This window comes from Vairimorpha necatrix, chromosome 3 (assembly GCF_036630325.1).
Source record: "Vairimorpha necatrix chromosome 3, complete sequence".
NCBI lineage: Eukaryota > Fungi > Microsporidia > Nosematidae > Vairimorpha > Vairimorpha necatrix.
Genome location: NC_088818.1, coordinates 1187253 through 1208775, shown reverse-complemented (window position 1 = coordinate 1208775; position 21523 = coordinate 1187253). Strand labels below are relative to the sequence as shown.

Below are 21523 nucleotides of genomic sequence, written 5' to 3'. Positions count from 1 at the left end.
TGTTTTTAACATGACATGAAATCAACTAAATTCGTTTCTATTTGTATTTAACTTATTCTCAGCCTTAAATAGAGCAATATAAGCACATTTTATAGCATATTTGACACATAGACCATACCAAAAACTGGCGGAACTTGTGGTTAAGACATAAAATGTATGTGTATTGAGGCTAATTACCTCAATGGAAAATTTTTACAATTGAAATTAAAAGTTTTCTAGTGGTTTGAAATTATACTGTATGTTTTCAAGATATTTTATTTGCTGAACAACTCTAAGTTTAGCTTACAAATGCTTCGCCGCAACAAAATTGATGAGCATCTTTAGGACAATTTAGTTGCTTGGTCAACATCATGCAGCAACTACCAGAAGATAATTTTAATATTTTTTTACAATTTTCAAGCAAAAGGTACACATGATTTAAAGCCTCAGTTGATTATAGTTCCTTTATATTTTTTTCGTTCTGTATTTTAATACTTACATTTACTACAGGTAAAATAACTGTTTTTTCTTTGCTGCCTTAAAAATTGTATCTCAATCTAATTCGTTTATTGTTTTCTGTGTTATTTTCACTATCCATGCCAATTTAATATAGTCTATTTTTGTCTTAATTTATGTATTGCTCATAACTGAATTTTTTAAGCTTTACATTGTTATATTTGATATTATATTTTCAATTATTTATAGATGTAATATCTAGCTTATATAGCATAGAACATCTATTTCTATCTGCTCATTCTAGTTTCATTTTCCATGATCTCTTGTACTGAGTGTCCACTAATCTTCTAATTTTTATATGTTCTTGTAGTTGAAACATCTTAGGTGCTCTGCGTGTTAAAATAATTTGTATTTGCAAATGTCTATTGACTCTTGCTTTTCTCAGGTCCCGAGGGAATGTTGAAGATTTATCCTTTTTGTTTTATTTTTAATATGTATCAAACTTGTCATCCATCAAAGGTGCAGTTATCCTCTATGCGCATTTCCAGACTTGGATATTGAAGCTTTGAACAGATTCTTTAGGATTCGTCCCGTATAAGTTAATGGCGGCTCGGCCGACTAGATATATTACAGTCGATGAATCACGGCCGTGAAACCTATATTTATCGTAGGAGATACAGGAAGGATGTCGTGTGACAATAATATAAAAAGAGAGATATACAACAATTTACCTCGTTGTGTCTTTTCTTCTATTATAAAAATATTCAAGATAACTTAATATCTAAATTTATCTATATCTATTTCTTGAAAAAATAATAAAAAGCTTTATACCTAATCTTTGTTTTTTTTGTACAGTTGATTTTTTTAGTTATAATGCTTGTACTTATATGTACAACCAATTTCAAAATTATTTGTAATGCTTTGTTTATATAGAATAAATTCTCCTCTTCGCATTCTCTTAAGAGATACGCACAGTTCGTCAGCCTCGTTCTCACTTTATATTTCGGTCTTGTTCCGTATTCTATTTATAGGCTCTGCTTTTTTAGCTTTGTCTTTGCATTTTTAAAAAATATTGTTTATGCAGGGCTAAATGGAGGAAATCATAAAATCACTTTCTGAAAAATTAAACATTACAACTTTCGAATTAACCAGAATGATAAAACACGCTTTAAAAAAGGAAACTTATCAAGAAGAATTATTAGAACTATTTGGTTATGAAAATATTGAAGAAATTGAAAAAATCTGTCAACACAGAGATTTTTTCAATTTTCAAGATGAAAATGGTCAAAATCATAAAAATTATGTAGAATTTTGTCTACCAGAATTTAAAACAATAGAAATAAATGAAAAAAATCTCATATCTGTAGAATGTACAGGAGAAGATTCAAAATATTTCGAATATTCTAAATTCAATCCTGTACAATCAGAAATATTTCATTGTGCTTATAAAACAGATTCAAATTTCCTAGTTTCTGCTCCGACAGGGTCTGGGAAAACAGATGTGGCATTTTTAAGCATTTTGAGAGCTCTAAAAAAAGACAAATCTAAAATCGTCTACATAGTGCCAATGAAAGCTTTAGCAAGTGAAATAACTCAAAAATATAAAAATAAATTGAAAAATCATAAAATTATAGAATTTACAGGTGACACAGAAATACCAAATAAAGAATTAATAAGCAGTGACGTCATAATTTGTACACCAGAAAAATTTGACGCTTACACTCGTAAACTTGATAATATTTTTCAAAATTTTTTAAATTTAGTAATTATTGATGAAATTCACATGTTACAAGACGACAGAGGTAGTGTTTTAGAAGCCATAATAAGTAGAATTTTTAGATTTATAGAATTAAAACAAAAACATATTAGAATTTTAGGATTGTCAGCTACTTTACCAAATTATGAAGATGTTGGAAAATTTTTAAAAACAGATAAAATTTTTAATTTTGATCAAAAATATCGACCAGTTCCACTTAAAACATCGATAATTGGTTTTTATCAAAATTTAAAGAAAAAACAAATTGATGAAATTTTTTTAGAATTAATAAACAAATTTAGAAGGAATAACAAACAAATTCTAGTATTTGTAAATTCCAGGTATGAAACTATAAATACAGCCAAATTATTAATAAATCCTGATTTTATAACAAATTTAGATCATAAATGCAAATTAAATGACATTTTAGAATATTTGTTAACTTACAAATTGGGAGTTCATCACGCAGGTTTACCAAGAAATATAAGACTTTATATGGAAAATAAATTCAAAAAAGGCGAAATTGATATTTTAGTATGTACGAGTACTTTAGCTTGGGGTGTAAATTTACCAGCTCAAACTGTAATAATAAAAAACACACTTTTTTATGATTCAAATTTAGGCAAATTTAAAGATTTAGGAATTTTAGACATTTTCCAGATTTTTGGTAGAGCAGGCAGACCACAATTTAAAATCAAAGGTGAAGCAATTTTAATGACAGAATATAAAAAAGTAGGAAATTATTTAAAAATGATAAAAAATAATCAAGAAATTGAAAGTCGTCTTTTAAAACATGTAGTAAATTTCATGAATTCAGAAATTTATTTAAGAAATATTAATAATATTTCTGATGGTTTAATTTGGTTTAAAAACACTTTCATGTATTTGAGAATGTTAAAAAATCCAAGTTTTTATGGATTAAAAGAAGAAGATAAAAATAATGAAGACACTGTTCTTTCTGAATATATTTATCTTTCTATAAAAAGATTAGAAGAATGTAAATTGATTAACATTAATAAAAATGATACAAATAATTTTACACAGTGGAATTTTAATTCCACTGTGTTTGGTAGAATTTCTTCTTTTTATTATTTAGATCATGAGACGATAATTTCATGGCTAGAAAATTTGGATTTTTTAATTTCAAAAGATGACGTCATAAAATTAACATTAAAAAATAAAGATTTTCGGAATATACAATATAGAGAAGAAGAGGATTTTCATTTAATAGAAATGGGATCAAATATGAATTTACTTGTAAATTTAAGTACTAATGTAAATGAACAAAGTTTTAATAATTTTCAGAAAGATGTAGATTTTAAATTATTTATTTTGACACATGCTCATATGAAAAAATATCCTGTGAGTAATTTTGCCTTAAAATGTGATTTAAGTTTTATAGGGAAAAATATAGAAAGAATTTTTGATGGATTTTTAGAATTTTTAGAACATTTAAAAAGATGGAATTTATTATTAATTTCACTTAAAATTTCAAGTAAATTTAAATACAAGAAAAATATAAATAATGGTAGTAATACTCATAATTATAGTAGTAATACTTATAATTATAGTAGAAATAACTTTATTTCTTCTATTAGTAGTAGTAGAAAAAATTTTATTATTAAAATTGAAAAATGTAAAAATTTTTACAAATTAACTTTTAGATCAGAAAATTTTAAATCTTTTTGGATAATTTTATTTGATCAAAATGAGCCATTTTTTATAAAAAAAGGCTACAGAAATTTAACTACCTACGTAAACAAGACAAAAGACGAAATAATCAAAGTAGAAATTTATGACATAGAAAATAATAAATTTCATCAAGCACATGTTCCCGTAGAAATAAACAATTCTTTGGATTTTTTCTTACTTACTGGATACCATTTCTGTACAGAAAAGAATCAAGAAATTTCGCTATTAAATTTGAACTCAGAATGCGCCCACTTGAAATTAGTAGATGACGTCATAAGAAGACAATCTTCTAGTTCTGGGCAGATGATTCTTAGTGGGAAATATTTACTGAATATCGAGTTCTATGTGTCACATATTTCTTCTTATAAGGAATTTATAAGACAATTTATCAATATTTCTTTAGAATATTGTCAAGTTGACAGACCAGTTTTGTTAATTTGCAGATCAAAATCGGACTACAAATTATTAAACCAAGAATTAAAAACAAGACATGCTCTTATAAATTTAGAGAAAGGAAAGAATATGAATAAGAAGATTCATCATGATATTAAAAAGATAGAAGAAAATAGTATTTGTATTGTCACGTTAGAAGATGCGAAAATGACAGATAAAAATATTTTCATTATATTTTTGACTTGTAGAAACAATGAGAATGAATTTTATTCTTTATTTGATATTTTACAAATATCAAATAGGAAAAAAGTCCTCATATTTGAAGAGGAGGAATATGTGAAATATTTACAGGAAGATATTTTAATAAACAACAAAACCAAAAAATTCTTAAAATAATTTATTTATATAATTCATAAGCATGTATATTAGACATTGGATTGTAAGATTAAAAATCCATGTAGGAATAAATAAATCTCGACTTTGCTTTTATTTTTCTTCTGTTTTTTTTTCTACCCCTAAAATGTTCTTTCTGCTTTTTCTTACAAATTTATCTTGTGAAATCCTCATGTTTAATGAAACAACCAAAAAGCGAGAAATAGTCTTTGACGTTACTGGCGACCAAATTTGTAAAGGATATTTCCAACCAACACTTTCTTCTTATGGAGACTTCAAAATCTCAATAATAACAAAAGACGGCCACAAATATTTCGAGACAGAAATTTATAAAAATGAGAGAAAAGATTTCTCATTTAATGTAACTGACAACAAAGATCTAATTTGTACAATTATACCATCTTGGCCAGAGAAATCAAAGAAACATACTTCTGAACTAGAAGTGCATTTTGAGACACAATTTGATACTTTCAGGAAAGATGTGGCCAAACAAGTCAGAGTTGAACCCGCCACATATTCCCTGACTAAAATTGGGAATGTTATGCAAGAAATGAATGATCACATTGACAGATTAATAAGGAAAATGTCACTAGTGGAACAAGAGAATAAGAAAATGTTCTTTTTGGCTATGGTATTGTCTTCTTTTGTGCTGTGTATTTACGTATTTGTGGAAGTGTACTTGTTACAACAACTGAGAAATTTCTTTAAGACCAAAAAACTTATTTGAATAAAAAATTAAGAAACGAATTTTATTTCTAAAAATTTATTATGTTTTTATTTAAATTTATCATGCATAAATTTTATAAGGTTAATTAAGAGACTGAACGAAATAAAGAAATAAAAGGTGTCGTGGACAATATCTTACAGGATTCTGTAACACAGTGGTCGAAATTGACAGAAGGTAAATGGTCAACGCAAAGTGCCCTTAGCACAGTGGTAGAAGGCGATGCTTCCATTGAGCAATGGCTGGGTTCGATTCCCAAGGGCACCAAAATTGTTTCTACTTTTCATGATGCAGTCGGAACAACTCAGATGATGAAAATGTCCACGATGATTTTTAAGTTGATTCAATGAAACTTGTGTGTGTCCAGCCACGAGGGGATTATCATATAGTGTAGAAACGCACCCCTTAGCCAAACAGTATCACCCTTGTGGGGACTTAATGATACATAAAAGTATCTAATGGGTACGGGCTAGTTGGAGCCCATGGCTGAGGACTCTAGAGTGAATCCTAAAGCCTACTAAGAGACTAGACGAAGCAGGGCAATAGAAAATCTCGTGGACCCTATCCTACAAGATTCTGTAACATGGTGGCCGAAACTAGTGGGAGACTGGTGGTCAACACAGTCCAATAAAAATGCCGGGCTGGGGATGTGGTCGTGTAAGGAGCCGTGTGTGCGATACAGATGATTGTAGGGACCTTTGAGTCAGTACGATGATGTCTCTCCTCAGGTTATAGATAACCATGCCCGTTAAGTATATTCGCTGGGAGGTCACTCTGGACGCGATTTGAGGTATAAATAATAAGTGTTCTCCTGGAGCAAAGTCTAATGTATACGGCGGAGCTTGCTGCACCGGCAAGTTGTATGGAGGGAGTTTTAATGAGTATGAATCTCACAGTACTAATTGGATGAGGATCACAGCTAAAATTCTCTGGTTTCTTCCTACCTCTTACTGCAAAAAAAAAGTGGTCAACGCAGTCCATTAAAAATGGGTTTCTGAGATTCAGTTGAAAGGGGGGGGGTTGTGCCAGTACGGTACTATCTCTCCTGTGTTATTAATCCCGTATATGATAAGATACTTTCAGGTGAATCTTATAGATAGTGATATAGATGGTAACCGATTAATCTAAGCAAAGCCGAACGATAGGAGATATACTAATTCAAAAAGTTATATGGATGAAATTATAGTGCGTAAGAAACTCAAAATACTAGTTAAACTTGAATCATACGTATATTTTTTGGTCATTTTGTCAGGTTTCTCCTTGCCTTTTACTTGCAAAAATAATTCATTACGTATCAAATTGTACATTTTGACTCAAACTGTAATCGGATATAAACGGACTGCCCAAGTTGTAGCAAAAAACACAATATATTTACAATAGTTGATACTTTTCTCTATTTGGCACATTTACTTTTTATGAGAATCTATGCCAAGACACTTCGCAAAAAAAAAATGGTTTTGTAGATACATTTATGAAGTTTTCTCGGAATGCTTCGCGACTTTAAAAATTGCATTTACTATATATATTTGCTCGTTTTACAAACTTGAGTAATCTTCTTAGGTTTAAAATACAAATGGTAGCAAATTCCTTTACACATTATGGTACTATATGCCATTAATTTTTATGGACAACCCCAAATCTTTAAGTAAAGTTCCATAGTGTTATCATTTCCTTTATCTTATAAAATATCAAAAATTAAAAATATATTATCTTTTCATTGTTCATTCGATATTTCTCTAGAATATAATATTTATAATCTTCATATACAAGTAAAATCACAATATAACCCAAGTTTAATTTTAAAGAATTTTTTTTTTAATTGGTGTTAAAAATCGAACGAATATTTCAATTTAAACTTGTTATAAAAATGTCTTTGTGCTAATAAATCTAATAGAAACTTACAAGTGCCTCTAAATTTTTTTTCTGTGTATGTTTATAAAAATATCTATAAATCTAATCTATTTACTGTATAATTAAATACATTGTGCGTTCAACGAGATCATACTAAAACAAAACTAAACGAAATTTAGCTACTAATAAACTTGCTATTATTGAACTATTTTTAAATATCTACACCGAATACTAAATCTTAGACTTAAAAACATTTCCTTAAAATGCATTATTTAATACTTTCAGACTGTGTTGTTCAATTATATACAAATATTAATTGTAATTTTACAATTATTGCTAATGTTTTAAAGAAGTAAATACGTATTATATAATATTTTCTTCAAATTAAATTTATTTTATATATTTCTTGTACGATTTAACGAGACTGAAAATTTTTTTGCCTTCTTTCTTTTTATTTAATCCACTACTTAAATTCAGTTCCTTAGCAAAAGTAGATTTTAATTTATCGTCAGCACCACCTTCAAAAAATCCTAAAAGTAAACTGAGCCCGAATTTCTTGTGTGCCCATTCAGCCTTAAAATATTTTGTAAAATCTTCGTTGACATAAAACAAATCCATTTCCATAAATAAAATAACTAAATTTATATACTTAGTATCTGGTGATTCTGTGTGGTTCAATAAAAAATTTTTAAAAATATCATTTTTAAATCCATAAAAATTAGTCAAAATTTCTTGGACTTTTTCGATTTTTTTAAGTTTACAAAAATTTTCAGTTACTTTTAGCAGTACATTAGAATTTTTCATACCAATTTCACATTGAGAAAAATAAAACTCTGTTTCATTCGGAAAATTCTTTATTAAAGCTAGAATTAAAAATACCCCGAATTTGTCATTCATATATTCTTTAAAATGTGGTTTGATAGTCTCAAAAATCAATTTTAAACTTTTTTCATCTATTAAATTTATTATATCTTCAAAAATATAAGTGTAAAGTTTGTTAAAAATGTATTCTGGCTTAAAAAATTTTCTAATAAGAACTCTTAGTACCTTTTTAGAAGGAACAATTTTTAAATAGTGGATTATCGTAATTAAAACATCAATAGAAATGCTATTTTCTAATATTTCAATAATGTCATTTTTAAAATTATTCATAACTTGTAAATTTTCGCTATGAAAACATATAAAAAATTTTCTGATCACATGTGTTCCATTTTTATCAACGAAAATCTCTTTAAAATTGTCAACTATAGGAGAAAAAGCACTTTTATAAATTAAATCATTTTTAACATCTTTTGTTTCATGAATTTTCGTATAAAGAACTTCTAAAAATTTGGAACCAGTTTTTTTTAATGATAAAAAATGAATATTGATATTTTTACAAAATTTTTCTATTTGTTGAATATTGCTTTTCTGAACTAATAATTCAAAATTTGGAACTGATTCAAGATTTAAAATTAATTTCTCTTCATATCCTTTTATTTCTTTATACACGTTATCTAATACTTCAGAATTATCTACAATATCAAAATCGATATTTATAAAATATTTTTTTACTGTTTCAAAATCATTCATAGGGGAAACCAAAAAAAATTTCTATAATTTTACATTTATTTTTTATTGTGTTTAGTAATAAACACATGATTAAGTGCTCCATTAAGTGTCATTCTTTGATTTTTATCATTTACTAATAATTGTTCTATAAAATCAAAAGCAATAGCACTCATCGTATTCGGTCTAGCAATGTCACCTGCTGCAATTTTACGTCTTGCTTCGCGTAAAGATCGCGGTTTAATTTCAAATGGTGGTTTACCTACTAAAAATTCATAAGTTAATATTCCTAGACACCAAATATCTATATTATGATCATGTATTTCATTATTTAACATTTCTGGTGATAAATATTCTAGAGTTCCACAAAAAGTCATTCGTTTTTTGTCTTTATTTTTTACCGCCCACCCGAAATCAGCCAATTTTAATCTATCGTCAGATCCAAGAAGTAAGTTTTCTGGTTTTATATCACGATGAATTACGTCGTTTTTGTGCATATAAATCAATGCTTTGATTAATTGTTTAATATAAATCGATGTAGATTTTTCAGAAAATTTACCGTTATTGTCGTTTAAAATCTTAAAAAATTCACCTTTACCGGCATATTCTAAAATTAAATATAATCTTTCGGAATCATAAAAATATCCGTACATTCTAAGAATATTTTCATGTTTTAGATTTCTATGGATGTCTATTTCTCTTCTAATTTGTTTTGCAGTTTCTTTTGTTAATATTGAATTTCTTTTTATTATTTTTAGTGCAACGATGTAGCCTTTTTCCTTTTCTTTGGCCATCCAAACTTCACCAAATTTACCACGGCCAAGAGGTTTGCCCAATTCGAAATCGTCTATTGTAAAAAAAAATTTTAGATCCATTTTTAGGGTAAAAACAAATTAAGATAAATCTATAAACAAAGAGATTATTTTAAAGATGTGTAGATATAAATACGCAACACTAATGTGTAAGCTATCATATATTACAATTTTGATAAATGCTATTATAAGTGAAAATTTACATATATATATATATATATATATATATATATATATATTTATATTAATAGTTATTTTGTCCTTATACATGATAAAATTTTTATTAATTCCGTTATATAACGACTAATAAAATAAAGTAAATCTTAAAACTAGTAGTTAAATTAAATTTAAATCAAAACATATTTTTATTCTCTTTCTGGTACTTGCCAAATTTGTAAAATATTATCTTCAGAGACACTGGCTATTTCAAAAGGTTCAGCAGGATTCCAAGATATGTCAAAGACATTGTAAGTGTGCCCACCATGTAAAAATATTAGCTCAGGTGGCCCATCTTTGGCGTCTTCTTTTGATAAAATGTTCCCACTAAGGGACAAGTCCCAAAGACAAACTCTCCTATCTTTACTAGCAGAAGCCAATACACTTTCTGAATGCGGGGACCATTGAACTTTGCCCACTCCTTTAGAATGTGACAATAATTTCTGCACTGGTCTATTTAAATTTCTCATGTCCCAAATTTTGACTGAATTGTCTTCTGACCCGGTACAAAGAAAAAATGAATTTAACGGCGAGCAATGTATTGAGTAAATATCAGAGTCATGAGCCTCTTTTACTATAGAACAAGGATTTTTAGTCTTTGTGTCCCAAATAATAATAGATTTATCATCACTTACCGAGCACAGAATGGAGTCATTATAATAATTATAAGATATTTCATTAATTGTCTTTGTATGTTTCTTGAGTTTAATTTTACAAGTGGCTTCATTTGACGACTCGGGCACATCAAAAACGCAGATCATTTTATCATCTCCCGCCGTAGACAATTCATTGACGATATTTGGATTCCAACACAAACCAAATCCGCCTTCATTGTGTCCTTTTAAAATGATATCTGGTTCGGCGGTAGTACTTGATGCTAAATGTTTAGTGTAGTCGTAAATATGAACTTCGCTTTTATCAAATCGTGCAGCCAATAAATGAAAAGCCAGGGGATTGTATCGCACAATATTAGCTGGAGCCGAAACTGGTATAGATTGATCAAATTTAAAACTTAAATCTCCACCACAGTCATCACTAAGAACTTCGTCATATTTATCGGGAAATTCTACAGAAGCAATATGAATATATTCTTGTTCGGTCATTTCTGAATTTGTAGTGATCAACAGTCTCTGAGATGTTTTTTCTTTTTTTTCATCACGTTTACTTTCTGGAAAATATTGTATTGAAAGAGATGGCCATTGTAAAGCATGTGAGAACATTAAATCATATAAATATGGCACGTTTTTCCTCCAAATATTGTATTCTTCTAAAATTTCTATTTCGTCACAATTTTGGTCAATCATTTTAAAGGGAGTATAAAAATTTTTACTAGTAATTTTATTTGAGAAAAGGTTATTGAAGATAAAAAAAGACATTCTATCATTATTAAGATTATAATTGTACATTTTGCTTTATAATATGAGTTTTATTTTAAAATAAAAAAAAATTGAATTTTGTAAACAAATAAAGAATAAATTTTTATTGTTTACAATTAAGATAGAATTTTGTTCTGAAAGATATTTTTGAATAAAACATTCTATTTTTTCAATAAATGTAAATTTTATTTTTAAATAAATAAAATTATTTACAAATTAATTCAGAATGCCTTTATAGTAAAAAAATATTTATTTTAAAAAATAAAATTTCAAATGATTTTTAAATTTTATTTGTCTATAAATGTATCTCTTAAAATTTTAATATAGATTTTAAATATAAATTCAAAATGCAAATTTAGTTTCTTTTTTTTATATAAATTTTATCAATTTATCAAATTTATAATTTCTTCAAAAAATTTAAAAATTTTTAAATAAAAAAGTAAAAATTTATTAGTCAACAAAAATATTGAAAAGTGTCAAAATTTAAAAAAAAATAATTTTTTTTTAAAAAGTTAAATTTATTTTTATATTTAGAAAAATCCACTAAATTTACCAAAGAAGTCTCTTGCACCCCCACCCATGAAATCTTCAGATTCGTAATTTTCTCTTTGTTCTTGTTCACTTGGCATAGTTCCAAATTCTGACTGTTTTTTTATTGAAGCAGGATTGTTAATTTGCGCTGGTATAAAATTAAGTGCATCTGCTAATTTATCTTTATTAATATGTCGATCTATAACTATATTTGGATCTAAAATTAGATCACCATATGAGTTACTATTCTCAATCTTAAAGCCTTCTCCTTTTACAATAATACATTTTTTTAGATCTTTGAAAGGGTTTACAGAAATTTGCAGTTTTTTCCCGTTTACGTGGTCAAATAAAATTTGGCCGCCAGTGAGGGCGGTGTACAAAGGGATGTCAATTTTACAATAGACATGATTTCCAACTCTCTTGAATTTTGGATCTTTAGTAATACTGGCTATTAACACAATATCCCCTGGTACACATCCTTTTTTATGATTTCCTCTACCAGTGAAAACATATTTCCTTCCATTTTTCACTCCTGGCTCGACTTTCACGCTAATGTTTTCGTTAGTTTGCGCGTATTGCGAGCCTGCACATTCTTGGCACACTTTGCCTTTTATCACTTGACCAGTCCCCCGGCAAGTGTGGCATTCGCTCTCTTGTACTGTAATAAGTGGGCCTAATCTTCTATGATGCTCTACTTTCCCTTTTCCTTTACAAGTATTACAAGTCTCTACATTGTCTCCTCCTTTCCCATGACATTTACCACATTCTCTTTGTACTTTCACATTAAAAGAAGACACTTTCCCCATAAAAGACTCCTGGAAAGAAACATTAAACTCGTACTCAATGTCTTGAACTTTATGCACTTGATTCCTACGAGAGCCGCCTGTAAATTGAGAGAAAATATCGAAAATGTCACTGGCGCCTTCCCCAAAGCTAAAGTCGCCAGTAATGCCCATGTCGTACTGTTGCTTCTTTTTCTCATCAAAAAGCACTGCTTTTGCTTGATTGCATTTTGAAGATTTCTCTTTAAATTCTTTTTCTACTTTGGCTTTCTCCTCGTCTGTTTTGCATTTCCTTAAAGCTGCTTTGAATTGTGGCCCATCGGGGTGACATTCTCTTTGTTTTTTAGTAAAAGCTTTTTTTACTTCTTCAATACTCGCTCCTGCTTGAAGTCCCAAGACTGCGTATAAACCTTCTGGATCATGTGCCATTTTTATTTTGTTTCGGGGGTAAAAAATTTATAGAAAAAAAAATTCAAGAAAATTCCAAAAAAAATAAAATTATTTTTAAAATGTGTTTAAGACAAGGAATGTTCAGAATTAAGTTTATTATATATAAAACAATAAATTAAATAAACTTCTTTATGAATTTTTTTAATTTATTTCATATATTTGCTGTTTCACATACTTCACATCTTTCTAAATTCTGCTCATTTATAAAAGTGCACGCTTTACAAACCCAAGCTTTTTTGAAATATTTTTTCAATTCCAAAATAAAATTTTGAAATTCTTCTTCTTGTAGAAATTTATCAAAATCTTCTTGATTTTTCTCAATTATGCATTTTAAGAATTTATTGAAATTTCGAAATCTATTTTTAAGTTTCATTAACAAATTGAAATTAGAAAACTTCTCAATAGAATATTCTTCATTAAAATATTCTGCCAATTTCTTATTAGAAATCGTATTATTTATAAAATCACTATTTAAAAATAGAGGATTTTGTTTATTTCCATGTGTCAATCTTACAATAAAATATTCAACAGGTAAAAAAGGCTCAGCCTTGACATTTTTCAATGTTCCGTCTTCTTGTAAAATTTTATAAAAAATATTTTTTTCTGTGTAAAATAATTTCGGATTAGAAGTTGGCAAAATCAAATTATTTCTTGTTAAAGCCATGCATTGAGAACTGACTTGGTATTCCATTAATTCTATCTCATTATTCTGATTTGAAGTTGCTACGATTGTGACAAATTTAGAATTTAAAAGTTGATTATTTTCAAAATTAGGAAACATAAATTGCATTTTTGAAATAAAATCGACTTCAAGTGAAGACAAAAATAAATCGTCTTTCATTTTTGAACTTGTCATTTGTCCATCAAATATTAAATCTGTATAAATCATGCCTAAGATTTCCAGACCTGTGTCCAATAAAAAGTCATCTTCAAATTTGTCATTTATTACAAACCCGTCTGGATAATTTTCTTGTTCTGGTATCCAAATTCCAGAGACAAGTGCTTTCCTTCCCAAAGGGACCAAATCATAATTTTTATATTTCCCAATTAATATTCCGAAATATTGTCTTCTTGTATCTCTCCAATTTCTTATGAAATTCTGGACCATATTTGAGTCATCAAATTCCACATGGTCTACCATTCTGTATCTCTGAGGATTTAATAAGATATCTTTCTCTTGACAATTTACACATCTAATATTTCTATTATGATCAGTACATTTCTTCACTGAATAATCTTCCATTATAAAATCCTGGTTTTTATATTTACACATTTCTTTATACGAATTGTAACTTAAATATTTGATCTTTTTATCTTCTAAATATTTGGCATCCCAGGGATCCAAAGGGGCACAGTGCGCGCACATTGCATTTGACGCGTGGTCGCACATAAAATCATCTTTTTCTCGTTTTATATCTTTTTTAATTATTTCATAGTGTAAATATAAAGTCATACCTTGCTTTAGGTTTAGTTCTGGAATTGTAGATTTCTCATCGATCTTGTTTTGATTATCTTCGTCGTATGATAAATTAAATGATTCTATATTGAAAGCTTCTTGGACTTTTTTATATAATTTGTCATGGGAGTTTATTTCTAATCTTTTTCGTTCTGTTGGTCCTTTGATAAAAATTATCATTTCTTATTTGTAAGGGTGCGGGAATGACATTTTTTATAGAAAATTAAGAAAAAATATAATTTTGATCTTATTCTTTGAAAGTCCACAGAGATTTGTTTAATGTCTCGTAATTTATTTTAGAAATTAGATGTGTCTAAATAAAATCAAATTACAGAGATTGACGGTTTCATTGGGAATAAAACACACTAGTTTATTCTGTACACTCGTGATTTTGACACCAAAAAATCTCTTATGTCAAATTTTAATTTTTATACCCTTAACTTACAATTCTCTTTTCTAAATATATATAAAAGACTGTTATATTTTGTCTATATTAATAACATCCAAAACAACTCATTGAATGTATTTTTATATTAATTTGTCTATTAAACTTAAAAGAAATTTTTTTACCCCCTTGTTATGGATGAACAAGAAAATAAGGACCAGGAAAAAATTACTCTTAAAATTCAAGACCAAGAAGGAGTGACTCTGGAGATAAAAGTAAAGAAAAACATCCCTTTTAAAAAAATATTGAAAACATTTGCTGATAATGTTCATAAAAATCCAGAGGAACTTAGATTGACATTTAATGGCAAAGTGCTGGGACTAGAAGAGACCCCTGACATGAGAAATATGGAGGAAGGGGACGAATTAGAAGTTTCTGCTATGCAAGTCGGAGGATGTTAAAAAATAAAAAATAATAAGTTTAAATTCTTAATTTCCACATATTTTATCTTCAAAATCTTGTAGCAGGCTTGAAAATTTGTCTATTTGTAAAAATATGATTGGTCAGTATTTGATCGGGCACAACACTTCAAATTAATTTTGTGTATGTTTTTGAATTTATGCTATGATTTTCCACTCATAAATTTATGCGAGAATTCTGTATTTATAGTTTTTTGCATGAATTTATGCTAGACTCGTTTTCCATATCAAAAAGTTTTACTTTCATAATTTTATGCTTTGTTTTTTTACATCCCCAATGAGAGGCAGTGATTTGAACAAAGCAATACACAAATCAAATTATTTTATCAAAAAGACACTTGTAATGAGTACATCTTTTTTTAATGTCCTCGTATTAATTCTTTACTACTTTAATAACAGGCTCGATTTATACAAATTTGTAATGTCAAGCATTCCAGAACTACTTGTCATTTTCTGCATATTTAAAATTAGCACACCAAAAATAATAAAATCTGGTAAGATAGAAGAACTTGTAGACCCTGGCACATCTCTATCTGGTAAAGGAGTCCCTTCACTTTTATTTGATAGTCTTGTTATTTGCATGATAGTTAAATTATTGATATTTTATAGTTACTGGTGGTGTGTTTTATACATTTTGATACTTGTATGTGCAATTTATGAGTTTATTTATAAAACTATACAAAAATTTAAAAAAGATTAAAATTAATTTTGTCAACATAAATGAAACGTGAAAATTTATCATTTTGTATTTTAAAATCGGTCTTTTATTTTGAATTAATTTATAAGCTTTCATTAACTATATTGTCTTTTATTGATAATAAAGAATATTTAAATATGTCTTAATTCCTGCTTGTTTAAAAACTAAAAACCATTATCATATTGAATAATTTTCAATTTAATTCAACCTAAGCTTAAAATCCTAATAACTGGCCAATATTGATAAGAAGCCTCCAATAAATGCTTTTCTGAATGAGAAATATTTTTTCTTAAATTAATTTTTCGGGGAAATTTTTTATTTATTGCTTTTATAGATGCTAGAATAAATATCAAACTAAAAGCTTGTGGCTTAGTGTTCAGATGCATTATGATGATACATGAAGAACAGAGTTCGATTCTCGAAAAGCATGTAAAAGGTTTTTACTCTGAATAAAGGTCGAATCATTTTAAATTACGTAGTTTATCTACGGTAACTGTAAAGTTCCAAATATGTCAAATACATCGTGTCGTTGTTTTTTAATAATCTCATGTTTTTATTCCAACACCTACCAGTACATTGGTTGTCAAAACTTAGCTGTCTCTTGCCACGTAAGAACTACGTCTAGTTTAAACGTCGACTACGATTCGGAATTACTAGAGATTTACTTCGCTTTATCATACAAAAGAGTATTGAATTAAGAAAAAGATCTTGGCTCGTGCATTTTGGCGCAACTCCTAAAAGCATAATTAAAGAAACAGAGGATGTATGACAAGAAGGTCTCGTAGACCCTATTCAATAAATTATGTAACACAGCTTAAAACTTGTGGGAGACATCGATAAAAGAGCCTAAAAAGCGAAATTGATAAACTAGAGTTCTAAGAGAACTGTGCACTGTGTAGATGACTAAAGGGACGTTTGGTGTAAGCAAATGGATATCTCTTCTCGATCCTCCTATTCATTTGTGATAATTTTTTTGGTTGTAGATATTTCTAGACGCGATTTAAGGCACAGATGGGAAGATATTTTCTAGTGCCAAAGTCCATTAGATACAATGGAGCTTAATATCGGACAAGTCTTACTGAAAAAATCACAGCAAGTAAGAATCTCACAGTATAAGCCGGATGAGACTCATAGCTTCAAGATATTGTGTTGCTTATGTAAATTTTCACTACCTTATGTAGCATTACACGGAGGAGTTGAGTCAGGACTTAGAGAATTTATTGTGATGACACTTCTTGAGCTTACATTTATGTTTTTAAATGAATGTGGATTTTTCTTATAGTTGTTGTTAACACTACAATGAGGACGTTCAAGGATTACTTTGCATAAAAAAAAAAAAACTAAAAAACTTTGCTGTTATTAAAGAAAAGCCACTTAGCAAATAAAAACTTCAACAGCCAATAACTTGTGATCCACACCAGCATACCATAAAGGCCTTGCTTGTAGGAAAAGAGTATTTTTTAGGATTAGAACCACAAACATTCCTGTCTGCGACCTGCGTTCAACAGGGTTCTAAGAGAATTCCACGCCTGACCCCTCGTCAGTTAAGAATCTAACTAGTTCAGTGTAAATGCTACGGCATCAGCAGCATGCCATACCTCCCCCAGGTAAAAGTGTGTTTTTTTCCTTCTAGATTTCTCTAGATCTGTTCTGGCTTACAAGCCTTTCCTTTTCTGTACTACGATATATCGTTGTACAATCATCTTGTCTAAGAACTCTATTCTTACAAGTAGAGGCTTCCTCTTATCAAAACAAGTTTTGATGTCATTGATGCTACCAACAATCATCTTAACTAGCTCTTCTTTTGTTTGAGTTGTATTCTAAGCTCAGTTATCTAATTTTCGTATTAAAAAAAAAGTGAAAGTAGGATTTAAACTCACGCCCTGTTGCGGATTGGAGCCTGATTCCAGAGCCTTAGATCACTTGGCTAAACACCTTTAATATTATTAATATGGTCAAATTTACATTTGTTCGTGTATTTAACTCGTTAAAAATTTCTTGAAACGTCAAATGGTCTGCACTGCCAACTAAATTTTTAAAAAAACGATCTCTATTTAAAAGTATTTTGCTTTGACCTATCACCTAAGCAGCTTAGTATGTCAGCTGTACCTTTTTTTTCATATTGAATGTAGGGGGTTTACAATATGAATCAACCATATCCAATATTATAACAATAGGTTGTTTTCATCTTAACCAATACTAAAACAAAGTCGTAAATCGGTAAAGATCGTTTTTTCTTTTCCTATTATTAAGGGGCTTTAAAAATTTTTTATATTATATAAAAATTTTACCCTGTAATTATTGAATTAAATGTATGATAAAAAGAAAAAATTACTATAAGTTATAAATATAAATTTGACTTTTAACTAACTTCTAGTCATATTAGTAAAATTCATAGAATAATATTTATTTTCCCTAGTTCTCGTTCGTTTCTTGTGTACCCTTGCCTAGTTCATCCTTGTTAGGTTCGTCTTCTTTTTCTTCTTTTTTTATAATTGTGGCTTTAACCTTTTCACATAATTTTTCTACTATTACTCCTTCAAATTTGGCATTTTCAAAAACACAAAGTTCTCTTAATTTTGTTAAAGATTCTGTTTTGTAGACATAAATTTTGTTTGAACTTGGTTCTGTAAATGAAGATATTATCATACTAATGTTTTCATAGCTAAAGGCTTGTGAATTTTCGTCAAAATTTATTCTTATTTCTTTCATTATTTCGACCAAATTAAATGTATCTTTCGTTGTGATTGAATTGATCTTGTTTCTATTACTTTTATCTTTAATGCAATTACTAATTTTTTTCAAAGTAATAAATAATTCATCGGTTGTATTATATTTATTAATAAATACTTCATCGGTTGGTTCATATTTATTAATAAATACTTCTGCAAAAACAAACAAATAAATATTAAAAATATAAAAATCCTCATCACTACACTCATACAATTTTTTAAGAATGGAATCTATTATTTCTGGCTTTTTAAACCTATTAATTTCTTCTTGGTACGTTTTCATATTTGTATCATCATTTTCGATAAAATTTAATTTATACAATAAATTTATAAATATGCTATTATCCGCCGAACTTGGTTCTTCAAAAATTCGTTGAAGGATAAGTTCTATTCCATTGTATTTTTTAAGTAAAAAATATAGCAATACAATTTCCTCACAATTTTTATCATTGGGTATATTACACATATCGGATATCCTTTTTTGTATTTTATTCCTTTCAACTTTTTCTTCTTCTACAAGATTTCCGTTTTCAATGGCCATTACTGACCTGTTTAACTCAATTAATTTTTTTTTCATTGAAAGCATAAACTGATTATTTTTTAATAAACTAAAATAAAATGGATAGTGACCTTTGTTATCTTTTAAATGTCTAAAGATAAAGCTTTCTAAATTATTTCCCATTAACATAGGAAAAGACTCCTTGGATACGCCAATTAAACCACAACTCAATTCCAACATTTTATCAATAAATATATTTTTAGTACTTATAATATCTGATAATTCGTTATCATTTATCTCAAAGAAATATTTAACATTTCCTATGTTTATTCCAAACAAAATACTCATAAAAATATCGTCTCCGTCACATTCATCATTTTTATTGTATCCGCAAATAACTGTATTGCCTCCTGAAACATATTTATTAAAGACCATTTCCCAAATTTTAGTTTCCACACAATATTCGTCAATACAAATATTTTGAAAAAACAAAGTTCCTTTTTCTCGTTGCTTATTTATTCTTCTGATTTCGCTTATAAAATCCGTCAAATAAATTTGTGTTTCTGTATTAATACAATATTCTAAATCCCTTTCATTATAAACCAAAACGATTGATTCAAAACTCTCAAAATCTAAATTGTCCTTCAATAGTGTATAATATTCTTCAAGCATCACGTCTAAAGCTTTGTCCTTGCAATTTAGCAAAAAACTTTTATCTCTTGATATACCTTTTTCATCGTAATATGCAATGTGCGATTTAATTTCATTTGTAAAATACTCTATAAATACACTTGCATACTTTTTAGTGCTATCACATTTTGAAAAATCGCCACTTTCAAATTTTTTTATGGTATATTCAAATGCATTGTTTAGTATCAATTTATTAGTTTGTGTAGTAAACACGATAAATGATAACACCTTTAACATATTCATGGGGTGTAACACAAGTTTTTATTTTTATACAAAAAAAGATAATTTTGTAATTAGCCATATATGGAATATGAAATGCAAATTTTTTTTCTTTTCGTTTTAAAATTAAAGTATTGAAATGTGTGTCAGAAAAATGTGGAATAGATAAAGTATTAAATGCTGTAGATTTCAGATTTCGAAGTGCTTTCAGTTAAATCTTGGCGTATTTTTTAGCATTTTGACATTACTAAACATTGTCTACTTTTTTATACAATCGATTTTTTTTATTTTGTTTAAATTGCAGATGTAGATGTCTTGTTTCACTTTGATAAACGAATATACTAGTTTTTTGCATTTTTATTTTTTATTTTGATTGAAAATTGACTAGGACAAAATATAAATTAATCAAAAAAACACTTTTGTGTTTCTTGATTTGATAAAATTTGTTTATAAATAGATAAATAATTAACGAAATGAATTTTTACATTTTAAATTAATAAAAAACACTATATTTTTTTACATTTACCATTTTTAGATGATGAATCTCTTTAAATTTTTTTCTGGTAAATATAAAAATAGTGCGGACGCCTTTTTGGAACTTAGTTTTACAATTTTAAACCATAAAAAAATGAGTTTATTCATATAGGACACCATTAAATCATTAATTTAATACGAAAAATTCAAAATAGATAACAATCTTAAATCAGCACAAAGTGTATTAGAATACAAAAATAGATTTTAATGGATAAAAAATTAAACCTTCTAATAAATGTTTAAATTTTAATATTGAGGCAACTCAAGCAGAAATCTCCATAAATTAATTGTATGCTCCTAAAAAGTGAAAAAAGATAAAAGAAAAAATAGATTTATAATTCTAAAAAGTAAAAAAATAATATCATAGTTTTTGTATGAAATATATATATGTATAACCTAGATCCGAAATGGGAAGAAGTTTCATAAGTATCGAAGATAAAAGCGAAAATATGCTTCTGAATATATGTATATAACTCATTAGATGGATCTAGTAATAGCTCACTAAGACGGGCAGTGATACTTAAAGTAGAAGCAGAGAACAAATCCAACTTGTTTACAATATACGAGTATCTAAGGATCGAGTATAGCTTTGTAGGAGAAATAACCGAGAAGATGCAAATAGAATCTCAAAAAGAAGCACTTCACAACAAAATTGGTATATAGAAAAAGTATGGAAAGTTGTTAAAAGCTAGGATCAATGATTTAGTAAGCATTAGGGACTCTTCTTCTTAGCTAGTCGAAAGAAACAATCAGGCTAGATCCGAAGAAATTTACTACTTCCTACAGGATAGGAATATTTTTTGTGGACAAGCGGGACAATCTCCCGTTGTGGATCTCATAGGAAGAGCATAGATCATTTAGTTACCCAAAGTG

At 28.0% G+C, this 21523-nt stretch overlaps 10 protein-coding genes across 11 annotated transcripts; 4 read left to right on the top strand and 6 right to left on the bottom strand.

Annotated features, from left to right (window-relative positions):
* Positions 1–1525: 1525 nt before the first annotated feature.
* On the top strand, positions 1526–4672 carry VNE69_03313 (DEAD/DEAH box helicase; the record flags this gene model as incomplete). Of its 2 annotated transcripts, XM_065473175.1 has the most annotated exons (2): positions 1526–1738; positions 1773–1778. In XM_065473175.1, 2 exons carry the CDS (start codon positions 1526–1528, stop codon positions 1776–1778), a joined length of 219 nt encoding a protein of 72 aa, XP_065329248.1. The 2 variants fall into 2 exon arrangements, with proteins under 2 accessions (XP_065329248.1, XP_065329247.1); XM_065473176.1 differs by having other exon boundaries at positions 1526–4672.
* A 124-nt stretch (positions 4673–4796) lies between these two features.
* On the top strand, positions 4797–5396 carry VNE69_03312 (transmembrane EMP24 domain-containing protein; the record flags this gene model as incomplete). The annotated part of the gene is made up of 1 exon (XM_065473174.1): positions 4797–5396. One exon carries the CDS (start codon positions 4797–4799, stop codon positions 5394–5396), a length of 600 nt encoding a protein of 199 aa, XP_065329246.1.
* Positions 5397–7634: 2238 nt separating this feature from the next.
* VNE69_03311 (pumilio 23-like protein) lies at positions 7635–8816 on the bottom strand (the record flags this gene model as incomplete). The annotated part of the gene is made up of 1 exon (XM_065473173.1): positions 7635–8816. One exon carries the CDS (start codon positions 8814–8816, stop codon positions 7635–7637), a length of 1182 nt encoding a protein of 393 aa, XP_065329245.1.
* A 35-nt stretch (positions 8817–8851) lies between these two features.
* Positions 8852–9667, bottom strand: VNE69_03310 (serine/threonine-protein kinase aurora; the record flags this gene model as incomplete). Its single annotated transcript, XM_065473172.1, has 1 exon — positions 8852–9667. The coding sequence occupies one exon, from the start codon at positions 9665–9667 to the stop codon at positions 8852–8854; it is 816 nt and encodes a 271-aa protein (XP_065329244.1).
* A 302-nt stretch (positions 9668–9969) lies between these two features.
* VNE69_03309 (histone-binding protein RBBP7) lies at positions 9970–11124 on the bottom strand (the record flags this gene model as incomplete). Its single annotated transcript, XM_065473171.1, has 1 exon — positions 9970–11124. One exon carries the CDS (start codon positions 11122–11124, stop codon positions 9970–9972), a length of 1155 nt encoding a protein of 384 aa, XP_065329243.1.
* Positions 11125–11726: 602 nt separating this feature from the next.
* On the bottom strand, positions 11727–12938 carry VNE69_03308 (mitochondrial protein import protein MAS5 (MAS5); the record flags this gene model as incomplete). The annotated part of the gene is made up of 1 exon (XM_065473170.1): positions 11727–12938. One exon carries the CDS (start codon positions 12936–12938, stop codon positions 11727–11729), a length of 1212 nt encoding a protein of 403 aa, XP_065329242.1.
* A 172-nt stretch (positions 12939–13110) lies between these two features.
* VNE69_03307 (nuclear protein localization protein 4 (NPL4)) lies at positions 13111–14595 on the bottom strand (the record flags this gene model as incomplete). Its single annotated transcript, XM_065473169.1, has 1 exon — positions 13111–14595. The coding sequence occupies one exon, from the start codon at positions 14593–14595 to the stop codon at positions 13111–13113; it is 1485 nt and encodes a 494-aa protein (XP_065329241.1).
* A 399-nt stretch (positions 14596–14994) lies between these two features.
* VNE69_03306 (small ubiquitin-related modifier) lies at positions 14995–15261 on the top strand (the record flags this gene model as incomplete). The annotated part of the gene is made up of 1 exon (XM_065473168.1): positions 14995–15261. One exon carries the CDS (start codon positions 14995–14997, stop codon positions 15259–15261), a length of 267 nt encoding a protein of 88 aa, XP_065329240.1.
* A 295-nt stretch (positions 15262–15556) lies between these two features.
* VNE69_03305 (uncharacterized protein) lies at positions 15557–15979 on the top strand (the record flags this gene model as incomplete). The annotated part of the gene is made up of 1 exon (XM_065473167.1): positions 15557–15979. One exon carries the CDS (start codon positions 15557–15559, stop codon positions 15977–15979), a length of 423 nt encoding a protein of 140 aa, XP_065329239.1.
* Positions 15980–18391: 2412 nt separating this feature from the next.
* VNE69_03304 (uncharacterized protein) lies at positions 18392–20134 on the bottom strand (the record flags this gene model as incomplete). Its single annotated transcript, XM_065473166.1, has 1 exon — positions 18392–20134. The coding sequence occupies one exon, from the start codon at positions 20132–20134 to the stop codon at positions 18392–18394; it is 1743 nt and encodes a 580-aa protein (XP_065329238.1).
* Positions 20135–21523: the final 1389 nt, after the last annotated feature.